The sequence below is a fragment of the Thunnus thynnus genome, chromosome 12 (genome assembly GCF_963924715.1).
Source record: "Thunnus thynnus chromosome 12, fThuThy2.1, whole genome shotgun sequence".
NCBI lineage: Eukaryota > Metazoa > Chordata > Actinopteri > Scombriformes > Scombridae > Thunnus > Thunnus thynnus.
The window spans coordinates 31,029,035-31,049,652 of record NC_089528.1 but is presented as its reverse complement, the minus strand read 5'-3'; the positions used below and the strand labels follow the sequence as shown (position 1 = coordinate 31,049,652).

Genomic DNA, 20,618 nt, shown 5'->3' with positions numbered 1-20,618 from the left:
ATGTTTGATTGCAGAAATGCAGTTTTTAAATGCAAGTCCGGTACATAATCTATTACAGTAAGGGCTTTGATTTAGATGAGTAATTCGTACCCAAAATAAATCTGCCAAAGTAATTTTTCTGCAGTACCTGCTTTTAATTAGAGTGCTGATTTGGCAGCACAGATTGTAATAGGTGTTTTATTTTTGAAAGAAAATGTAATTATGTGAATCAGAGCGGGCTCATTCAGACAGAGGTTTGATTACCTGAAGAGGTTTAAACAGAGAAGAAGCAGACGAGCAGGTAAGGAGAAATGCTGGTAAGGAAACAAGACAGCGGAGAAATGAAGAAGGCTGAAGATAAGGCATTGAGCCATGTACAGGTAATGTCCTGGGCTGTTTAAAGAGAATCATATGACACACTATCTAGGAATAAAAAACAAAATCAATAAAAATGCTGTAATTTGCATTAGATCCAAAACTCAGCTAAGGATTATTAATGAGATTCTAAACCACAGTTTAGAATGAACAAAATGGATGAAAAGCCTTGTTTTAATTAACAACCTATTAAACTCCTCGTGGTGAAGTTGAAACAAATTTAAAAGGAAGATGTTATACTCAAGCACTATAGGACACCTTCAGATGTTTCTGAACATGTTGCTAGACGATTTAGACGGTGATCAGAGTCCAAAGAAATGAGATGTAATACGTATAAAATCTCATCGTCAGCCCTCACAGAAATGTTTCCAGTCATCATGTATTTGTGCGCCTCATCTGTAATCTGTACATTGTGGTTTTTGTCTGAAATTAAAAATTAAATTACTCCTGAGCCTGGTGCTCGACTGGTTCTTTGGTGGTTACTTTTTTTTACATCAAAACATATCCAGATTTTTGGGAGCTTTTAGGTCCCAATGTACTGAAATTGATCCTATAGTTAAATAGGATACTTAAAGAAGGATAAATCTACTGATAAATATATATTTTTTAACCAATCTCATGTGCAGATCCAAACCAACAATAAATTGATCTAATGCCATAGTATACTGTCCTGCTGCCAGAAACTCACTAGACCACCAAATGTCAGTGGTGGAGGAAGTATTCAGATCCTTTACTGCAGTAAAAGTACCAATACAGAAATGTAAAAATACTCCATTAAAAGTAAAAGTCTTACATAAAAAATAGTTCATAGTATATAGTATTAATACATATTATATTATATATATAGTTCCCAACAAATGCACCGTTTCCTCCTGTTTGTATGTTAAAAACTACAGTAGTCAGCTGTTTTAGCAAATAACTGAGCCTCAGAGACAAACTGGTTTAAGTCTTTTCATTGGATTTGATTACAGTGAGAAAAATACAAAATATCACCAGCCATATCCTTTAAAACCAATTATTTTTAAATATCAAAAAAAATATCAATGTTAATATGTGTAATTATATATATAATTAATATATAATATATATTAATACATAAGCAATAAAAATCTGTACATCATGTGACCTACAGCATGTGGAGCCCTGAGGCTGTGAAACTATTACACCAAGAAAAAAGCACCTAATGCAAGAATGGCTCAATCAGCTTTTATTGTCACAGAGTTCAAACTGCAGTCACACAGAGCATCACATTTCCTTTAAATGCTAAATACAGCTTAGCCTTCTATATAAATGTCGATACAGTAAATCTGAATTCATCAGCAGTTTCACAGTGAGCAACATAACTGACGAGTCACAGTCCGCTCATTTCCTCCAAAGCCGAGCAAACAGGAAAGTCAGCTGTTTGATTTCTGTGTTGGCTGGTCTCCACACTGATTTGATATTAAGAATTTATGCAAATGCATCTAATCCACTTTATTTACGAGAGCTTGCAAGTTGTCCAATCTTTGCAATATTTATGTTGTTAAATAAAATGAATGCTTGGACATTTTAACAAACACTGCTTTCTAACGTGTAAAATAGTCAAATTGAGAGCTATTAATATATGGTCCCATATTAAATATAATTTAACTTTAGCTTCACCAACCAACTTCTTTGCATTCTCAGTCTCGTCCAGTCAGTCACAACACACTCGTTCTCTGGTTGTAGAAAATGAGCTGATGACTCATGATGTCGTATGAGTTACATCAAATCTCAACACGCAGTTAAAAGTCAGCAAGTACGTTACTAAGAATACAAAAGCACTAAAAATTACCCAAACAAATTAAGTTAAAAAGATACTTTACACATTTTACTTAAAGGACCATAGCAGTGGTTCTGCATGTTAGCCAGCAAATGTTGGCTAGAGGAAATAATCTAGGATACAACTGAACTGCAACTTTAACTGATATTGTATCAAACATTAAGTTATTAGTAATTATATCAGTTTTTTTCCCTTTCAGGGAAGCTCAACTCATTTCAAAAGACACATTTAATATAAGCATAATCAGCATAGAATCAATACTCCCACATTGCCTTGCAAAGAACACAAAATATTTTGTCTGGTTTTAAATAATTATTTGAGCTACATGCTAATTCTATAGAGATTCATGTTATTAGAGACATACTCAAATATGTGCAGTCGGCACTTATAGTTCATTGTATTTTCCCAGGTTGCATGCTTCAAGGCTCCATTAAGGGTCTAATGAAGCTAATGTGAAAGTGTCTCTCACAGCACAGAACCCACTGAGAATAAACACATCTATGCAGCTCTTAGGGCCCTCAGCTTTCATAACCCCTCTATATAAAACAGCAGGAAGATGGCCGACGAAGTTAGAGACAAGCAGGTGAAGAAAGTGGAACATCTGGCAGCTAAAGAGCCACATGTCTTTGTTTCAGGTCAGGAGTTGGTGGAGACCAAATCAGAGCTCAAGGTAAGTGAATATATCATCAGGTAGACACAAACATCACTCCAGTGGGATGATCATGTTGCTCTGTGTCTGCTGGATGTGGAAGTAGGCAGCTAAGAGGTTTGTTTGCCATAACAAAAAAAAGTTAATTGTATATCAAGGCTGATTCTGTCATTAGTTTTGTCTTTCTGATCCCGTTGGTCAAAAGCCACTTAATACAACTTCAATCTGAAGACAACTGAAGGTCAACTGCAACATGAGATGAATGTTATACACTGACAGAGTAAAGCATGTTGGTCTCACCTCTCATCACAAATAAAGATTAACATTATACAATTTGTGTAAACGTACCCATTGGACACATACATGTGTGAAGTTAAAATGGGTCCTCCAAACACTTCCTTATTGTTGTGACAAAATACTATGTTAATGATGGCGGTGTGTCAGTGAGAGATGGAGACAGTAATGAACTCTGAAACATAACAGGATTCTTTATAAAAGGATCAGCCATGATGTGAAGTACACCTGATTGGTTGTAAAAACAAGCAAAATCACAGATATGGTCCTTAAATTAAGCCTTAACGTTTTCTAACTCTCGAACTCTGAGGTGACTCAAACTCCCAGCTGTCTTTGTTTCAGCCGTCGTCACCCTGATTGACTCTTGCTTCTATTTCTCTTTGGGCGCCATGTCGTCACCTCCCGACACGTTGCCATCCTCGTCCTCATTGTCAGCAATCATCCCCTTCAGGTAGGAGCGCTTGAACTCCTGGAAAACCATCTCCTCCTCCATTTCACTACAGACAACAACACAATTAGAGAAGAACTTTTAGCATTTACTGTCAGTGACACAACAGCAGGATTTATCACACAGTAGGAAAAGCACACTGCAAATAAAAGGAAATCCAAGAAACTTAAATAATAATAATAATATCTTATTTTAGGACGCTTAAACCTTATTTTTTCATATCAAAGACAAATACTACAAGTACATGAGATAAAGGCAGGCCTGCACGCAAGCCACACAGCCTGATAACAGGACACAGGAGAACAAAGGGAGTCCGTTTTGGACTCCATATCCCAACATGCACTGCTCAATTCACACCTAGATGTTAAACCGGAAACTAGTCTCTCATTGGAGAGACGCTCCCAGCACAGAGGAAGTCCTGGTAACACAGCTGTGACATCACTGACTCTTTAAGAACTGAGGGCACCTAGAAATTATTGCACTCCATTGTAACCGAGCTGGGGGAAAGCTTCGCTGCCTCCGTGGACCAGTTTACTGACGGAGGTAAATTCATGCACGTGCTTTTCCCCCACCGACTGGAAGTTTCTGCCCTTGCTGGATGAGCTGCCTGTTTAGTTCAAAGTGTCTGAAGCTATTAATTCCTAAACTGAGACGAATTAAAAAAACTCCTAAACGCATAAACTGAGGTGACTTTAAAAGACAAATAATTCAGTTTCAAGCATCTTTAACTTGAATTTCTTCTTATATGAAGCCAAACAGGATTAAATCTTTCTTTTTTTTAAAAAAAACAACTGGTTTTAAGGTTAGATTGTGTTTGATAGTAGCTAGATTTTATACTAGTTTCAAGAAAACTTATGAAGTCATGTTTGCTGACTCCATTGACAGATTTTCTTATTTAAAAAGATCAAATTTAACTAGTTCAAAGAATAGTTTGAACAGAAAAGCTAAAGACAAACAAAGGAAAGCCGACACTGCTGATGAAGGCACAGGAGTATAAACAGGAACTAAGATGATTGAAGGCCCAAAAAAACAAGCTGACTAAGTGATAAAAGATCCGGGAACGTGATCCAATCCCTGGATGAAGTGAACAAAAGCGACAACAGACAGAGGACATTTACACCAAGTGTCACAATAAACACAAGGATGTTCATCCTGAGGCACAACGATTACACCCACTGTCTGATCGCACAATGAAAAACCTGAGTCAGTTCTGTTCATGTATTCATTCACAACTCCGGGACTAATGCCTCTCTGAGAGTAGATTAAGACTAAAAAAGCACATTTTAATTAATTAATTTATCTATTCAATTTTTGTTTTGAAAACCATCTTACCTCTCTTTCACTGCAGCAGCAGCAAGAAAGAAAGAAGAAAAGAAAAGACCAGAAGAACCAGGAAGGTTTAGATTCAGTTTGACTGTTGCCCCCTTTGTTTCATCTGACTATTAAAGTGTGAACATGAATAATAAATCAAGTTTGAACATATTTACATACATGAATAAATGCAACAGTTATATAGTTATTTTAGTGTAAATAATGTTATTCATTACATGTAGATGCTTTTGGGGGCAGCTACATGTCAACACACACACACAGTAAAATGTGTATGTTTGCTTACCTGCATCAGGTTTAGGATGCATCAGTTTGAAGGGAATTTCCAGGCCGACCTCACTGCAACACAAACCAAACATTTCTCATTGTGATTATTATCATATTAAAGAGGACAAAAGTTGGGTTGCTCAATTTAGTGTTGAGCAACACAAATGAAAGGGAAAAAAATGCAGTTTCAAATGTAGTTTACTTTTTTCATTTCATTTTTTCCATCATTTTCTCTGCCTCTGAGAAAATGCTGAATGACATCCTGTCATTTTGTTACTTTCACTTTGGAATTACACTTCTATACTCAAATAAAAACAGGGTAAGGACTTGATTGATGAAAACAAAGAGACATTGACCCACCTTGATCCCATCATCCTGCGAGCATGGCAAAGATCAGAATTGGAACAGAAGTAGACAAACAAAATGAGTTTTGATTCTTAGAGAAAAGAACATAACGCACACAAGCATGTGAAAAACAGCAACAGTCAGGATGCGGCCAGTTCTACGTCAACACGAAATCAGAAACGTTTTCATAATCATATCACAGCTTTAAAGATATTTAACAAAATGATTTAAGACAGAGACAAAGGATGTTGATATAGTTGTCAACTTTTGTCTTTAATGTTGGTCTAGAGGCTCCTTTGCACTGTGTGATTTTTGGCTGTCAAAAAAGACAAAAGTTCACAATTGTAAGAGAGAATGTGGTGAAAGCTTTAGTCATCAATCGTGAACAGTTGTTTTATTTCCTACTGTGAAAGAAAATTGGTGAAATTGGCTACAATTTCAAACCACGAGAAATGTAGCCAAACAATTATGATATGAGTTGATGATATGTCTCTGATAGCATGAGGGATTTTGTTCTACTCATCATAGTGTTAAAATTCACCAGGCTTACATGGCAGCATCTGACATCGATCGATGCACCATCTGGCACAGATTGTGACCAAGATTTATTACAGCCATCTCACACAGAGTGACGTGGAATGAACTTGTAATATTGTTGTTATCGCACACTATGTATAGTCACAATAAGCAACAGTAAAGTCCAAGTCTTTTCTGGGACACACACACACACACACATAGATGACTAACCCTCCAACGATGAGCTTCACCATGACTCTGTATGAAACCATGATTCCCATAACCTCCTTCAGCACACCTTCCTTGACACTGAAAGAGAAAAAAACTATTTAAATCACAAGTTCTAGTAAAGACACATGAATCCACCTCGACGACTCAGCTGACAGTTCATCGCAGTGCAGAAACTTTTAAGGAAGTCGGCTGCGTCTCCGATTGTTCACTCACATGCTCGATGATGCCAAGTTGGTGTCTTCATGCTTCAGTTTGCCGTCCAGAGCGATGCCCCTCCTCTCCCTGTTATTGGCCAGCAGAGGCAGCAGCTTGTAGTCTTTCTGCAGCGTCGCTCCAGAAGACACTGAATCACTGAGACATGAAGAGACAGATACATCACAACACAGAAAACAACCTGCTGCAACATGAACACATTACACTTTAGTAAAAAACAGAAAACCATTGTACAGATAATTCTATGAATGGTTAATGACGTCAGGGACACTGCCTGATTGTGCAAATCTTAAATATCCTCCTGATTCACTGAGAGGTTTTCAAACTCTAGTTCACAGTTGAATTTTATAATAACAGCAAGCCGGGAGGAAGGTTTGAGATTAAGGGAAGCTAAATCAGGAAGTGTATATGATGAAAAATATGAATACAAATTTTATCCTTATTAATGTTCCTTTACTGCAAAATTGAAATAGAGGTCAGGCTTTTTAAAAGCATGCATACACAAAAATAAAATAAACACGTGAACCAATGAGGCTTCTTTAGTTTTCTGCCCAAACAAATGACTTTATTGTGACTAGTAAAATGTTTTAAATTGATGATATTTTTGCTTTACAAGGAACAATCATGAATTAATAGAAGCGTGATACATAAAAAGTGCTTGAAATTGCTCTAAATGACAAATGATGAGTTTAAAAACAGAAAAACAGAAAGACAGAAAAGTATAAGACTATACTGTATATATTGTACAACTTAGTCACATGAGCCAAAAAATCATATCTAAATATTAGTATAGTTTTTTTGGGACATTTGTTATTTTATGTTTTATTTATTTTTAAGCTTGCTTATTTTTCAATGTTGAAATCGACATGCATTATTCTTTTTACAGATCATTTCCTATTCTTCTCATTATGAATTTAAATTAAACCAGAAGATGCATTTAAATCAGCATAAAAAATAACATTTAATGTGGTTAAAGAAGGAGCATCAGAAGTTATCTGTTTTATCTATGAATATGACACATCAGACTGGTCGGTGCATCTTGGCATCCATTTCAGCTTTTTTTTTTTTTCATTACCGCACTACAACAACAACAACCTGTCACTGTGTCACTATTTCTAAGACCAGTGGTGTGACTGCAAGTGTATTTATCTATTAACACTTCCTCCAACCTATGTTCAACTTCAGCTCCAGCCAGGGCTTTCATTATCAATCAATCTGCCAATCTTTTCTTGATTAATCAATGAATCATTTGGTTTGTAAAATGGTCATAGTGAAAAATATCCACCGTAGTTTCCAAAAGTCCAAGGTGACGTCTTTCAACTTTCTTCATCATGTAAATAATCTCATCTCATCTAACAATCTTCTACTTTCACAAAAATCTTTCCTGGTAAAATCTTCACTGGTTTTTTATTTCCAGTGTAAATAAATGGAAACAGTCTGTCAGTGAAAGTGTGTGTGAAGGTGTGTATGTGTTTTTTAGTATCAGGATCAGAGAATGACAACGTTTCTCTGTCCCAGTCCAGATTCACTCGGATCCTTTGGAACATCCTCTTTGGTAGGAGAGCAGTGGGTGGATCTGATCCGGAGACTGCACTGTGTTCACCGTCAGAGTATCGTACTCTCCATAATCCAGACTGTGTGATTCCTTTCCTCTCCACAGTCTCTGCCAACACACCCAGTGCCCATCTTGTGCCATCTCCCACCTCAACATCCCAGCTGTGGGTCCCTGAGTTAAAGCCCTCAGAGCCCAGTATAGCGACATAGTCACCAAACCTCTCAGGGTTTTCAGGAAGCTGCTGTTCCTCTCCTCGGCTCACACTTGTCAGATCCTCGGACAGAATGAGGTTTGGATGAGCAGTGTTTGGATCCAGAATGACAGGAATGTAGGAGACTATCTCCTTCATCTTGTTCCAGATGTTGAAGGTCAGGTTGCCCAGGTGTTTGGCCTGGTCTATGAGGGCTCCTGTGCCCAGCTGTGGATCATCCAGCAGGGGGCAGCGCTGGACTTTTTCCACTGCAGCTTTGTAGTTTAACATGAATGAGACGTCTTCAGCTCTCAGCTTCTCCTCTGTGGCTCTGACTGTGTGTGAAAGAGCTGCTATCTCTCTGCTCAGAGCCTCCATCTTCTCCTTCATCATCTGATTCTTCTGCTCCTCTTCCTCCCTCAGAGCAGCCATCCTGGCCTCCTCTTCCTCTTCTAGAAACTGATGAAGCTTCTTAAACTGCTCCTTAATCTGCCTCTCTGTGTGTTGGGCCTGGACCTTAATGTGTTCTGCTGTTTTATCAAACTTTGTTTTAACTTGATCAAAATCCTTTAACTTCTCCTTTAAGGGCTTCAGAGTTTCCTCAAGTTTCTTCTTGTGTTGTTGCGCAGCTTCATCGATGGGTTTGAATCTGTGGTTGGTGTGTGTTTCTGCATGCTGACAAACGACACACACTGGCTGCTGATGGTCCACACAGAAGAGTTTGAGTTTCTCAGAGTGCAGACTACAGAGAGCGTCAGAGCCTGCTGAAGCTCTCTGATCTCTCTCCTGTATGAAGGTCTCACACAGGTTCCTTAACATAAAATTACAAGGAGGGAATTCCTTTGAAAATTTTCTCTTGCAAACTGGACATTCACGGATTGCTCTCTCTGTCCACCAGCTCTGCAGACAGACTCTACAGAAGCTGTGGCAACATGACAGAATGACAGGATCTTTATAGATCTCATGGCAGACAGAACAGCAGAGATCATTCTCCAACATGGAAGCCATGATGTTTCCGTGTGAAGCTTACAACACAGCAGGCAAGTAGCTCAAAGTGGAAAACAATCAGTCAGTCATCCTGTTACTCCTTTCTCCTCCGAAAATTTAACTGGAAGTTGGTCTTTTTTCTTGGAGAACTTCAGTGTGTGGAGTTGTCAGCAGGTTGAAGCAGCAGTATTCCCAGTCCCTCCTTTAGCTGCCCTCTCTTTGGGAATAGCGAGTTTGCTCCGCAGGCGAATTCTTCATCAGTGTCTCTCCTCGGTGAGGTAGAATAATATCAGTTTCCTGGGTTTTGTCAGGTGAGCCGAAGCTTTATCAGTCCAGAGGTCATTTTTGTTTAAATCTGATAACAAAATAACACTTACAGACCAGGAATGTTTGAAGGTGACATTCTGTTAATGTTCAACAGAATCTATGACAACTTTAAGTTTCATTCGAATGTGTTGCTCTCATTTCTCAGTGAGTGTAGGTAGAGTCTGATATACAGAAATCAGATTCATGTCCAAATCAACCACCAGACGAGTTTGATTGATTGAGCTTGACTTGAATGCACAAGATATGTTTATGCACTACAGGCTAAAAACATTTTTTTCTTGTCTCCTCTTTTGATTCTGTTGTTCTCTGTACATTTTAACATAGTTACAAATTTCTACATGTTGGCACTGCAATGTACACATGAAACATCACATCTATGATGTCTCTTTGTAAATTTGTAACATGTAGTTTGTGTTGTCCATTACCCAAATTCCTCGATGGCCACAGATTTGACGTAGCTGTCGTTGGAGTACAACACCACGTTGGAGATTTGATCCACTGAGGAGGACAAGAGGAGACATGAAGAAACATGACATATAAATTATGTTTAAACCAGTTCAGTTTTTTTTTTTGACATGCAACAAAATTCAAACATTTTGATGCTGCACAGGCTTCATACAAATGTAACTCCATACATCTCCGTACTACAGTGTTTCAATGTTTTTTGAAGTACTAAGAGCTCTTGCACTAACAATATACTGTAAAGTATCATGTTTACCAGAGACGATGATGTTCTTGATGTTTTTGCTGGAGTTGTTTGTGACGTCGACGTGCACTTTGACGACCTCGCCATGGTAATAAATCTGGAAACAGGAAACAAAGTCAGAAAAGGTAAACATCTATTAACATAATATCTTTTAAAACTACTTACAATGTGTGGAGTTATTTTCAGACAGTTAACAAACTGATTAAAATCTGCCTTCAGATGGAGACAGATAAATAATTAAGTAATAAATACAAATAAAAACCCTTATGTTCAAGTTTATACAACATAAAACATGATTATAATGCAGAACTGACAGGTTTGCTATGAAACCAAAGGGTTAAATGTTGTCATTTGAGATGGAGGTGTGACTGTGCAGGAATATGAGCACTCTGTGCAGCAGAATTAAATAATCTGATCCACTGAGATTTCAGACTTTGGATGCAGCAGCTGATGAAAAAGTGACTGATGGCTGTTGAATGCCTTTAGTGTGACATGTACTGAAAGAAAAACATTAACTACATCATGTTTTTAGTGTTTCTGAAGCTGAAAGCTCTGAAGCAACCCACCTCTTTGTCCAGACTGGCCTTGACATGCAGCGGTTTGTCTGACATAACAAACTCCTTGGTGGTTTCGACAGAAGGCGCCTCTCCCTCTCCTTCTGGAGCGTACTGGACCTTCCTGAGCATCAGATTCACTGAACTCCTGTTGGACAAAGCAGAGAAAACATGTGGAAATAATAACTTACAGAGCCTGTGTGAGACTTACTGTCTTATTCTGACTCATTACTATTTCTGTGAATGAATTGTATTTTGTAGATTTTTATGATCAAGCTATTATCATAACTTTATCCATTTTTACAATCATCAAAAAGCCATTTCGTCTCGTATATTACAGGGTTTTTAAGACATTTTAATACCACATAGAATCCAATTTAATACCTGTTTCATGGTAAATATATGAAAGATATAAATAAAAGACATTAGCAATGATAAAGGTTAGTGCAATATGAAATGTTTTTTGTCATTACTTCCTGTCAGTATATAACAATCATTCCCAATAATGCAATTAACGATTCATTAGTCATGACCTGAATGTGACTAAGCAATAGAAAAAGGATGAATGGATGGAAAGATGCACTGATTTAAAAATAACTAATTCATTTAAGGTCAGAGGTCTGGAACAACAGAACTGGGGATTTTCCAGCCAAAAAAACATTATAAGTAACATTACCACCTACTGCATCCTAGACAAAATATTTAAGACCTTTGTGAATTAAATTTAAGACCTTTAAATACCATCTAAGGCCTTTTTTTTTTTTGAGGAAATCTAAATTAATGCTTTCTAAGACATTTCAAGATCTGTAGATATCCTGTATTAGTCTCAATTAGTCCTAAATCAAATTGTTTTTTAAATGTTCAGTCTTTATGAAGGATGACAGATTATGAAACATGAATTTGAGTTACTGAGTTGATGAAGTTGAACAGCATCAACCAGTGATGAACCGGAACTGCTTTGTAACATTCATCTGTTTCAAGAAAACTGTAATCAATACCACTTTTTTATTATTAGCTGCTACTCACCGTTTGCGTACTTTAGCGTCCTGACTCTCAGCGCTGAACGCTCTGATCTCAAACTCCACAGCACAATGCTACAGAAGAAGAGAAGAGCTGTTACCATCCTGTGATGTGGTCATTTCACATCTGGCTGATCGGTACAGTTTGATTCCTCTAACAGGATCTTACCTTGCCGACATCATGGGGTGATGGCTGGAGAGCCACTGAGCAAGGAAGGTTGTCAGGAAACTGAGGAGACAAAAGAACAATATCAATCAAACAAGCTTTTTTACTTTGTTCTTCTTGTGCAATGCATCACATGTCTTTACTTTAGAGGAAATCGCCTGATTTGCTTTCGACTTCAGTATATTTAAAGTGCACATTGCCCACAGAGTCTGTACAAAAAAAAAAAAAAACATGACTTCACATATAAAAGTCATGTACACACACACATACACAGGTAAGAATATAAATATAACAACAGAGTTGAGGTTAAGAATTTAAAAATAGAGCTCATATAACCAGAACAGAGTTGGGGTAATTATTTGTCAAAGAGGAAAACAGTGATTTGATTTCTTGTAGAGAATTATATGAGCTTAACATAAAGACTGGAAACAAGGGGAAACACCCTGCATGGATCTGTCCAAAGCTAACAAATCCACCTACCAGCACCTCTAAAGTTCATTAAGTAACACATTATATCTCATTTGTTTACACTGTATAAAAACCAAAGTGCAAAAACAACAGTTCACCATTTTATGGAGGGTTAATTGGTGGACTAATTCTTATCTCTAAGCAGCTGCAGGCAACCAGCTGACAGTCCAGGAAGTTATTGTGTCCAGTCAAGAAACAGTTCAGCTATGAGCTTATCCTGCATTTCATTTGTGCCAATGTATTGTGGCACAATAGTGTACATCAACAACACACTCAAAGAAAAATCAAGTATTTTTAACTCTATGTACTGACTATATTTTATTTACAAAATTTCTGAACCACAAATTATTCATAAATACCTCAACAGTCACAGATAATCTTTAATGAAGCTTTCAGAGAGCAGACAGACTGTATTTTTTTCACTTTTTGTTTATGAAGAAAAAGCATTTACAATCACACTATATAATGGTTGTATGTTACATAAAACAGAGGAACATAATTTAATTTAGATTGTATTGAATGTGAAGAATGCAAAAATGTTTTTAATGGTGATTTTTATTATTTTGAATAGATATGGGTCAATCATTCTCTACAAAAAATGTGTGTCAGCTGCACAAAAATGCTTGTAAAAAGTAGAAATATTTCCATGTTTGTATATTCTGGTTCACATTAGGAGAAAACATAAAATTTGAGGCTGAAAGAAAGTAGTGTTTAGGGTGTTTTTACTGCTCTCAAATGTAAAAATGGTTCAAATTTGACCCTGAACAGTATGTAAGGGTGAAATATTGTTTTACTGATGTAAAAGACTTCATACAGCCTGTGACTCTCACCTCGAAGAAGAACGGGTAGGCGTTGTCTCCCAGCTTGCGCATCAGTTTGGCTTGTATCCTCGTGTGGATTCCCTTCTCGCGGTCCTGCAGAGGCGGGTAGACCTGGCGGGTAGATAGGTAAAGCTCTCTGCGGAACGCTATCCCCATCACATCCATGTCATCTCTGCCGTAGCGAAAGATGCAGGACAGGGTGACGAACACTAGAGGGCAGAGCAGAGGCTCAGTCACTGTGATGGACGGGTCACTTTAATAAAACCTCCTGAGGGCTTTCAGTGTTCAGAAACTCAGCATGTACATAAACTGAAAATCATTTTAAATCTAATCTGTACATCTTTCTAGTTTCATAGCAAATATTTGCAACTTGTATTTTGTATTTATGGCTAGTTTCTATACATATGTGTTTATATATATGCAACCTTTCTAGGGAAAAGTATTGGAAATTACTTTAGGCTGCATTAGTCTACTCAGTGAATTATATCTGCTTATGTATTTGTAAGCAAATAAGCATGAATGTACAAATCCAACATAACAAAAGCTGAAAGTATTTCTTAAAATGTGTCTGTGTACTCCATGATTAGATGTATTATGGAAGCATTGTATTAAAAAAATCTTAAAGTAGGATGGATGAAGATGTGAATAACCGTTGTTACATGTCTTTAACCATTTAAAGCTGCTGTCAGTCTGATTATTGAGGAAACATGTCTATTATAATGATCAGACATCTAAAATATTTCCATGCGATGGATCGGTGCAGCCATAAAAACATGGAGTCTTGTGTTTGAATCTTTCACTCAGTCTGAACATCACGTAGCTTCAATGAAGAGCAGCAGCGTGGACTAAAATTATTTTGATAACCTTTAATCTACTTAAGGGATCTTAAGGGATAAAGACTAAAAACATCCATAAAGGCTCCATGTGACTTATTTTCCCCGTGTGACCGGACAGACTTTAGTAGAAAACAGAGCACAGAGGTGTGAGGATGGAAAACAAGACAGGTGAGCAGCTTCAAATGAAACAGATCCCCATTTATTTATAGAGGAGTGTGTGAGGTGAACATGATCAACATCCTGTAATATTGCTGGGTGACAACAGTGTTTGGATACTGACCTTTCCTCCCCTGCAGAGCCTCAGGATCAATGAGGATGATGCCATCTAGTGGTAAAAAAAAAAAAAAGGTCAAAGCTCTTAAAGTGATGAGAATGGAACTGAAACTAAGTTCAACCCTTTTAGTAACCAGGATAATCAAAATGTCCTAAAGCTACCTCAGGGCACAGTTAAGCATCTCTGAAGTTTTACTGTAAATTAAGTGAACTTCATATTGTTCTACACATTATACATGAGCCTGGTCCATGGATGAGAACGTCAATTTCTTATCCAAGTGCAAGAATTTGACTTTTTTTTTATTCGATCAATTTGAGCCTCAGGAAATGAGCAATGTGGGGTTTAAGACTTTATGACAAAGATATATGTTTTGATACTTGATGGATATCAGCTGTCATTTTTTTTTAACTGTTTAAACAAAATTGCATGAATTATAATGAAAAATATGAGCATCACTGGAACAAAGAGACACTGTTGTGATTCCAGAAGCTCTTCATACAGTCTGCAGAGGACCAAATAATACATTTTGGTGCCTCATCGAGGCGCCTCAAGGCGCGGCTCTTCCAGTCATCAGATCCAAATTGATTAAAAAGAGACGGACTTCTTATACAGTGGCAGAAAATCCAGTAAAACCATGAAATCGTCAACACTGACCGGCCCATATTTGTTAATATTAATAGCAGCACTGGTTTGATGCATCAGGAACCAGCTTTAACCTCATGACATACTGTACGTGTGACTGCTAATTTACTGTCTGACTGGTGGATGTTTGTTGATGTGTTTTTGTGGACAAACTCACCTACTGGATCCACGGAGTCAACACGATCGACAAAGTCTCTTGTACCCATGTAGACTCCAACCTGAAGCAGGAGAACAGATACAATGAACATCTGACATTGAAGACATCTACCAGATCTCTGTGCACTCTTCATGACAGCAGAGACAGAGAGACTTTGGTTCACATAAGACCCAACATATTGCACTATTACCTTTTTCTAACGGCTTTGAGGGGCTCTGACTGATCTGGAATAGAATCAACAGCTCTCTGAGGTTTTTCACTACATTTCTTCTTCGTTTCGTACAAGTAGAATCATATTTTGATTTGTGCAGCTGAACAGAGTGCTCTGCCTGCTCTGTAATCTGACATAAAGCTGTCAATCACACACGATGCTCAGCTCGGCTCACGTTGTGACTTTGTGTTGACCTCCTGCAGATCAGTCAGACGAGCAGCTGAATCTCTTCACAGAATTAAATTCAGTGAGACGGAAAATTCACTGAAAGAAAAACATTTATTGATCCAGTGTATCTGATGTCATTATTACAAAGCAATGTCCGAGAGAAGACTTAGTGGGTAAGAGCAGGTTAAGGATCAAGGGTCAATGTCAGGTGCATAAAGCATATTATGCATCTGGCATCTGATAACACTTATGGAAAACATATGCAATGTTTCCTTAGTAGCTCCGATAATATTTCTTTAAAAAAAAATTAAAAACTTAGTTTGAGCCCTTTAGTATAATTTGCTCAGCTTTTTATTTATGCAAGTCAGTTCAGATCTTTATTGTCCCTTATGGGGAAATTTGATTTGCAGTAAGAAGGAAAAAACACAAACACAACATACAAGTGGACATCGGATATAAATCACAATCAAACAGTTACAGCAAACAACCAAAAAAATAAAATGCAAAAAGTATCAAGCCGTTGGAATGGTAGCCATGATAAAGTGCTGCTGAGCAGTGCAGTCAAGGTTTAGTGCAAATTAAGCAGATTTATTGAATTTGGAACAAAATAAAATTTAAACCTAATGCTTTTTACTCAAGATCGACTGTGCCTTCTGCAAAACTTGTCTGTCATAGAGATCTGCTGAATAAAGCTGCTGCCAATTATTTTGCTGGCTACTTTAACAATATTGAACAAAGGATTTTTGTTTTGCACTGTAAGGTTCCCCACATATCCTTAAATAAATCTGGTTTTATCATCACATGTTTTTGAGGCACTGAAGAATTCTTCAAGACTGTTTTCCTCTGCAATAAAGAACTAAACAATGATGTTGAATCTTGTGCAACACAAAATGAGACATTGTGGTTTTAGCCTTGGAGCTAGTTGATGACCAACAACTGCTGGGCACAGTGACTGTAGGACACAACTACAGACAGTCCTGTCATCATAGAGAGGTTTTCAGGTCTGAACTCTGTTCTAACTCTGTCAACTAAACCAGCTGACTAGAGGATGTACTGGAGACTGTTAGCTAACAAGATACGACATGGTTCTTAAAAATCTCTCATTTATGTGGGTTTGTAGTGGTTTTTATGATGTATTATTTTTTTATTATATTTTATATTGTTGTATGATGTATCTCTCTTCTCTTTCTATACACAACACATAAAGCTTTTTATTTATAATACTACTACTACTATTATTATTATTCTAATCAAAGTGTTTTAATGTATGCCATATCAAATAGGCACATTTTTGGATTAACACATCCTCTATACAAACCCAAGTACCACCCCTTAGTTGCACTTTTCCAGGTAATGGACCAAATATGGTGTCACCCATGTCCCTCCTTGGACACTTCCCGTGCCTCTGTTAATCTGGGACAACGATCGGCCTGAAGCCACATGACCATATATCCAACCCATCTTTGTAGATGCCCCATTGGCTGATATGTGTCTGGATGTACATGATTGGTTGTCTTTTATATATGTATATATATATATTTTTTTACCTTTTTTATACCTAACTTATTCTATTTAAATGTTGTCTGGAATGTATTTTGGGATGACCCTGATGAAGGCCACAAGCCAAAACATATCGGTCAACAAATGAAGTTGTTCTTTATACAACAAATGTTGCTGGAGTTCTGATCTCAAGTCAATGTTGGACTGTGGGTAACTGCAATAATTCAGACCGTGTATGAAGATACTGTGAGTGATATTCATCTCTGTATTTCATCTGAGATGCTTCACTCACCGACTTGTCCTTGCAGATCTTCTTGAAAACGACACTTTTCGGACTCATGTTGGTGCAGATTGAGGTCAGCAGCGCCTGAGAGAAAGAAAAAAGACAAATGAGCATCTTTGAAGACTTAAAGCAGATCGTCACAACTCTGATCATCTATTTCTCTAAAGCTCAACCATTAATGTTTGCTGAAAACTACATTTTACACAAATGTGTTATTTCATAATTATCTCTACTGTGGGACATGATTAAAGGATTTAGCCCAGAGGTAATCAATACTTAGTTACATATTAATTACACATCTGAATTTTACCAAATGTCAGTAAAATGCACCAGAATAAATGAAGGTCAACAAGATGTCCATAACATATCGATGACCTCATACATCCAACAGCCCGTCATGTGACTTAACTAGAACCACAAATATTCTGACATCTTTCACAAATCATTGACTAACCGTTACAATTGGTTGTCATGGTGATGGCATTGCTTCTTGTGATAAAGCAGGAGTAAATGCACACACATGAAGTCAATTCTGTAGTCCTGCAGTGTTACATACTGTTTACACACACATAAAATACATCACATAACAGGCTGACTGACTAATGGTCCAGAGTCGTTTCCAGTTCAATCCAGACTATGACAACCTGGTTTACCACATTTCAAGTCCATTGCTTCCAACATTTCCCGTAAGTTTTGCCAGAAAGCCCCAACACACTGTGTTTGTGCTTATTTTCATTTGATTAAACCTCTTCTCAGTACTAAGAGATGTCTCCCTCACTCTCCACTTAACTTTTTTGCTCATAGTACTGTGGGATAATTCACACCTTTGTTATTAGTACATAGAGTTTAATGACATCAACTAATTAACAGAGTACTAATCAGCCAGAATAACTGAAAACACCTGAGTGAGTGACTCTTCAAACCATCTGGATGAAAAAATATGACATCATTTGGGTGATGAAAAGAGATTCTTACTCAGTTTCCCAAATTTCACCTCTTTATCTTAATTCAAACACTGTTAGCCAGACTTGTTTGTGCTTTGTATGACGTGAAACAAAATTGGAAGGTTTTATTATAAGTTTTATTTACCTAAATTGCTATCATTTTTATACAGAATAACATGTCAATATTGTTTTTATGTTGCACAAAAAGACCAAGGAGAAATGTAATTTCTGGCTACCTGGATTATAGGAAACAGAGTCCAGCTTGAGAGACAGGTTAAAAATCTTCTGCAGCATACATAACATTTTTATATCTGGATGGTTAGAAGAGTCTTAGCGGATTTTAAAAATATACAAGTAAAAGTCCTGCATGAAAATTCCTACTACAGTAAAAGTACATAAGTATTATGAGCTTGATGTAGTTAAAGTCTTGCAGTAAAAGTAGTGGTTTGGTCCCTCTGACTGATATATTATTATATATGACATCATTAGATTATTAATAGTGAAGCATCAGTGTTAGAGCAGCATGTTACTGTTGTAGCTGCTGGAGGTGGAGCTAGTTTACACTACTTTATATACAGTTAGCTAGTTTAGTCCAGTGGTTCCCAACCTAGAGGTCAGGCCCTTCTAAAGGGTCAGCAGATAAATCTGAGGGGTCGTGAGATGATTAATGGGAGAGGAAAGAAGAAAAAACAAAGTTCTGATACACAAATCTGTTTCCAGTTTTTGGACTTTTTCTCTAATCTTTGATTTTTGCTGAAATATTGGATCATTTGAACATTTATTGAAATGAAAGCATGTGAGAAGTTTAGAGGGAAAAACTACTATTTGGTGGAGCTGTTAACAACTCATAGACATGTGAAATGTGACCCCGACTACACACTGCTTTTTGTAAGACGTCAAAAGCCAAAAAGGTTGGAAACCACTGGTTTCATCTTTAACAATGTGTTGTATTTTAAAAGCTTGTTATATTATCCATTGTGTCAAATCTGCATCTGAAAAGTAACTAAAGCTGTCAAATAAATGTAGTGGAGTAGAAAGTACAATATTTCCCTCTGAAATGTAGAAAGTAGCATCACATGGAAATACGCAAGTAAAGTACAAGTACCTCAAAATTGTGCTTAAGTACAGTATTTGAGTAAATGTACTTAGTCACTTTCCACCACTGGAAAAAGGGAGTGACGTCATCAATGCTCTTCATTTTTAACTGTCAAAATGACAAATTACCTTTTTCCCAACTGGTGTTCACAAACGTTTTCACTTATTGTGTCAAGAGTGTTTACTGGAAAACCAGGTCTAAACACAGCTGTAGAAATAGTTCAAATATAAAGAATAAGAAAATAGCAACTGTATACTTCTGCCATACTCACATGTTATACACCTGGACTTAAATATTATTTTGGCATATATAATCTTAATTTTACATAATTTCAACTCAAATCAAGTCTAGTCCATTTTATTTATGTTGCTCAGAATTGCAGATTTATCTCACAGGGATTTACAATACAATCAAAATCTATCTTTAGACCATATTTGGATAAAGAGTGTTTCTATTTGTGAGTCCTTCTGTTTGTTATTGAGTCCCAGAAATCATATTTTCTTAAAACAAGTGAAACTATCTGCCAGTGTGGACGACATTAAATCAAAACCCAACAAACAAATCCACTTGGTTCAAAATTGTCCAACAGAAAGATGTACGTTTTCTTGGTTCTAGTGCAGTGATGCTCACTTTAGATTTTTAAGACACAAAAACAGACAAAAGGACCCAAATGTTTTTACAGCAGAGATGTCTTTTAGAATCAGAATCACTCACCTGTGTTGCAGAAGTGGAAGGTGTGTTGTTGGATCAGAGGAGGAGACGGGCGTTTGTCAGAGAAGCACTATAAGTAAACACCTGCTGTCCGTCACAGCCTCCCTGAGTCCCAGCAGCCAATCAGGTGACCCGGCTGTGAACTTTGACCAACCCTCGCTACTCAGTACCAACCCTCGTCCACCCCCCACAAAACCACAGCATCCAGACCGACTCAGACTTCCTGTGAATGAGCCGACTGAGAGGATTGAAGCTGGTTCCCCCTCAGTCAGCACAACAGGGTCAGATTAGAGAGAGAGATGATAATGAAGTGCAGACCGAGTGCTCACAGCCTGGCTGTACAAACATTAGGAGAGTGATTCTGACAACAAACAGTGTGGACGAGCACAAAGTTTATATTTGTCCAGGAACAATTTTCCCCAAAACCCTAACCCTAACCCTAACCCTAACCCTAACCCTAACCCTAACCCTAATTACAGTTCAGGTGATGAAAAACGAGTGAGTCAGACTAACCTGCTGGTTCTACATCAGACCTCAGATCTATTTTCTTATTTAG

The 20,618-nt window shown here is 37.4% G+C and overlaps 2 protein-coding genes across 2 annotated transcripts; both read right to left on the bottom strand.

Annotated features, from left to right (window-relative positions):
- Positions 1 to 1,546: 1,546 nt before the first annotated feature.
- On the bottom strand, positions 1,547 to 20,095 carry saga (S-antigen; retina and pineal gland (arrestin) a). Its single transcript, XM_067606871.1, has 15 exons — positions 20,066 to 20,095; positions 17,321 to 17,395; positions 15,150 to 15,210; positions 14,357 to 14,401; positions 13,250 to 13,449; positions 11,955 to 12,014; positions 11,793 to 11,860; positions 10,779 to 10,914; positions 10,225 to 10,309; positions 9,932 to 10,004; positions 6,448 to 6,585; positions 6,220 to 6,312; positions 5,162 to 5,214; positions 4,879 to 4,888; positions 1,547 to 3,595 (listed from the first exon to the last, which is right to left on the bottom strand). Exons 2-15 carry the CDS (start codon positions 17,366 to 17,368, stop codon positions 3,469 to 3,471), a joined length of 1,197 nt encoding a protein of 398 aa, XP_067462972.1. The 5' UTR covers positions 17,369 to 17,395; positions 20,066 to 20,095; the 3' UTR covers positions 1,547 to 3,468.
- LOC137193488 (E3 ubiquitin-protein ligase TRIM39-like) lies at positions 7,800 to 9,387 on the bottom strand. Its single transcript, XM_067604704.1, has one exon. It carries the CDS (start codon positions 9,198 to 9,200, stop codon positions 7,800 to 7,802), a length of 1,401 nt encoding a protein of 466 aa, XP_067460805.1. The 5' UTR covers positions 9,201 to 9,387.
- Positions 20,096 to 20,618: the final 523 nt, after the last annotated feature.

Excerpts from the sequence above, each read along its gene's own strand:
- saga (XM_067606871.1), bottom strand. The coding sequence starts at position 17,368 with ATGAGTCCGAAAAGTGTCGTTTTCAAGAAGATCTGCAAGGACAAGTCG. Across the intron at positions 11,861-11,954 it reads CACCCCATGATGTCGGCAAG|CATTGTGCTGTGGAGTTTGA; the intron begins GTAAGATCCTGT and ends CTTCTTCTGTAG. Across the intron at positions 5,215-6,219 it reads GGAGGGTTAGTCATCTATGT|TGAGGTCGGCCTGGAAATTC; the intron begins GTGTGTGTGTGT and ends TTTGTGTTGCAG.
- LOC137193488 (XM_067604704.1), bottom strand. The coding sequence starts at position 9,200 with ATGGCTTCCATGTTGGAGAATGATCTCTGCTGTTCTGTCTGCCATGAG.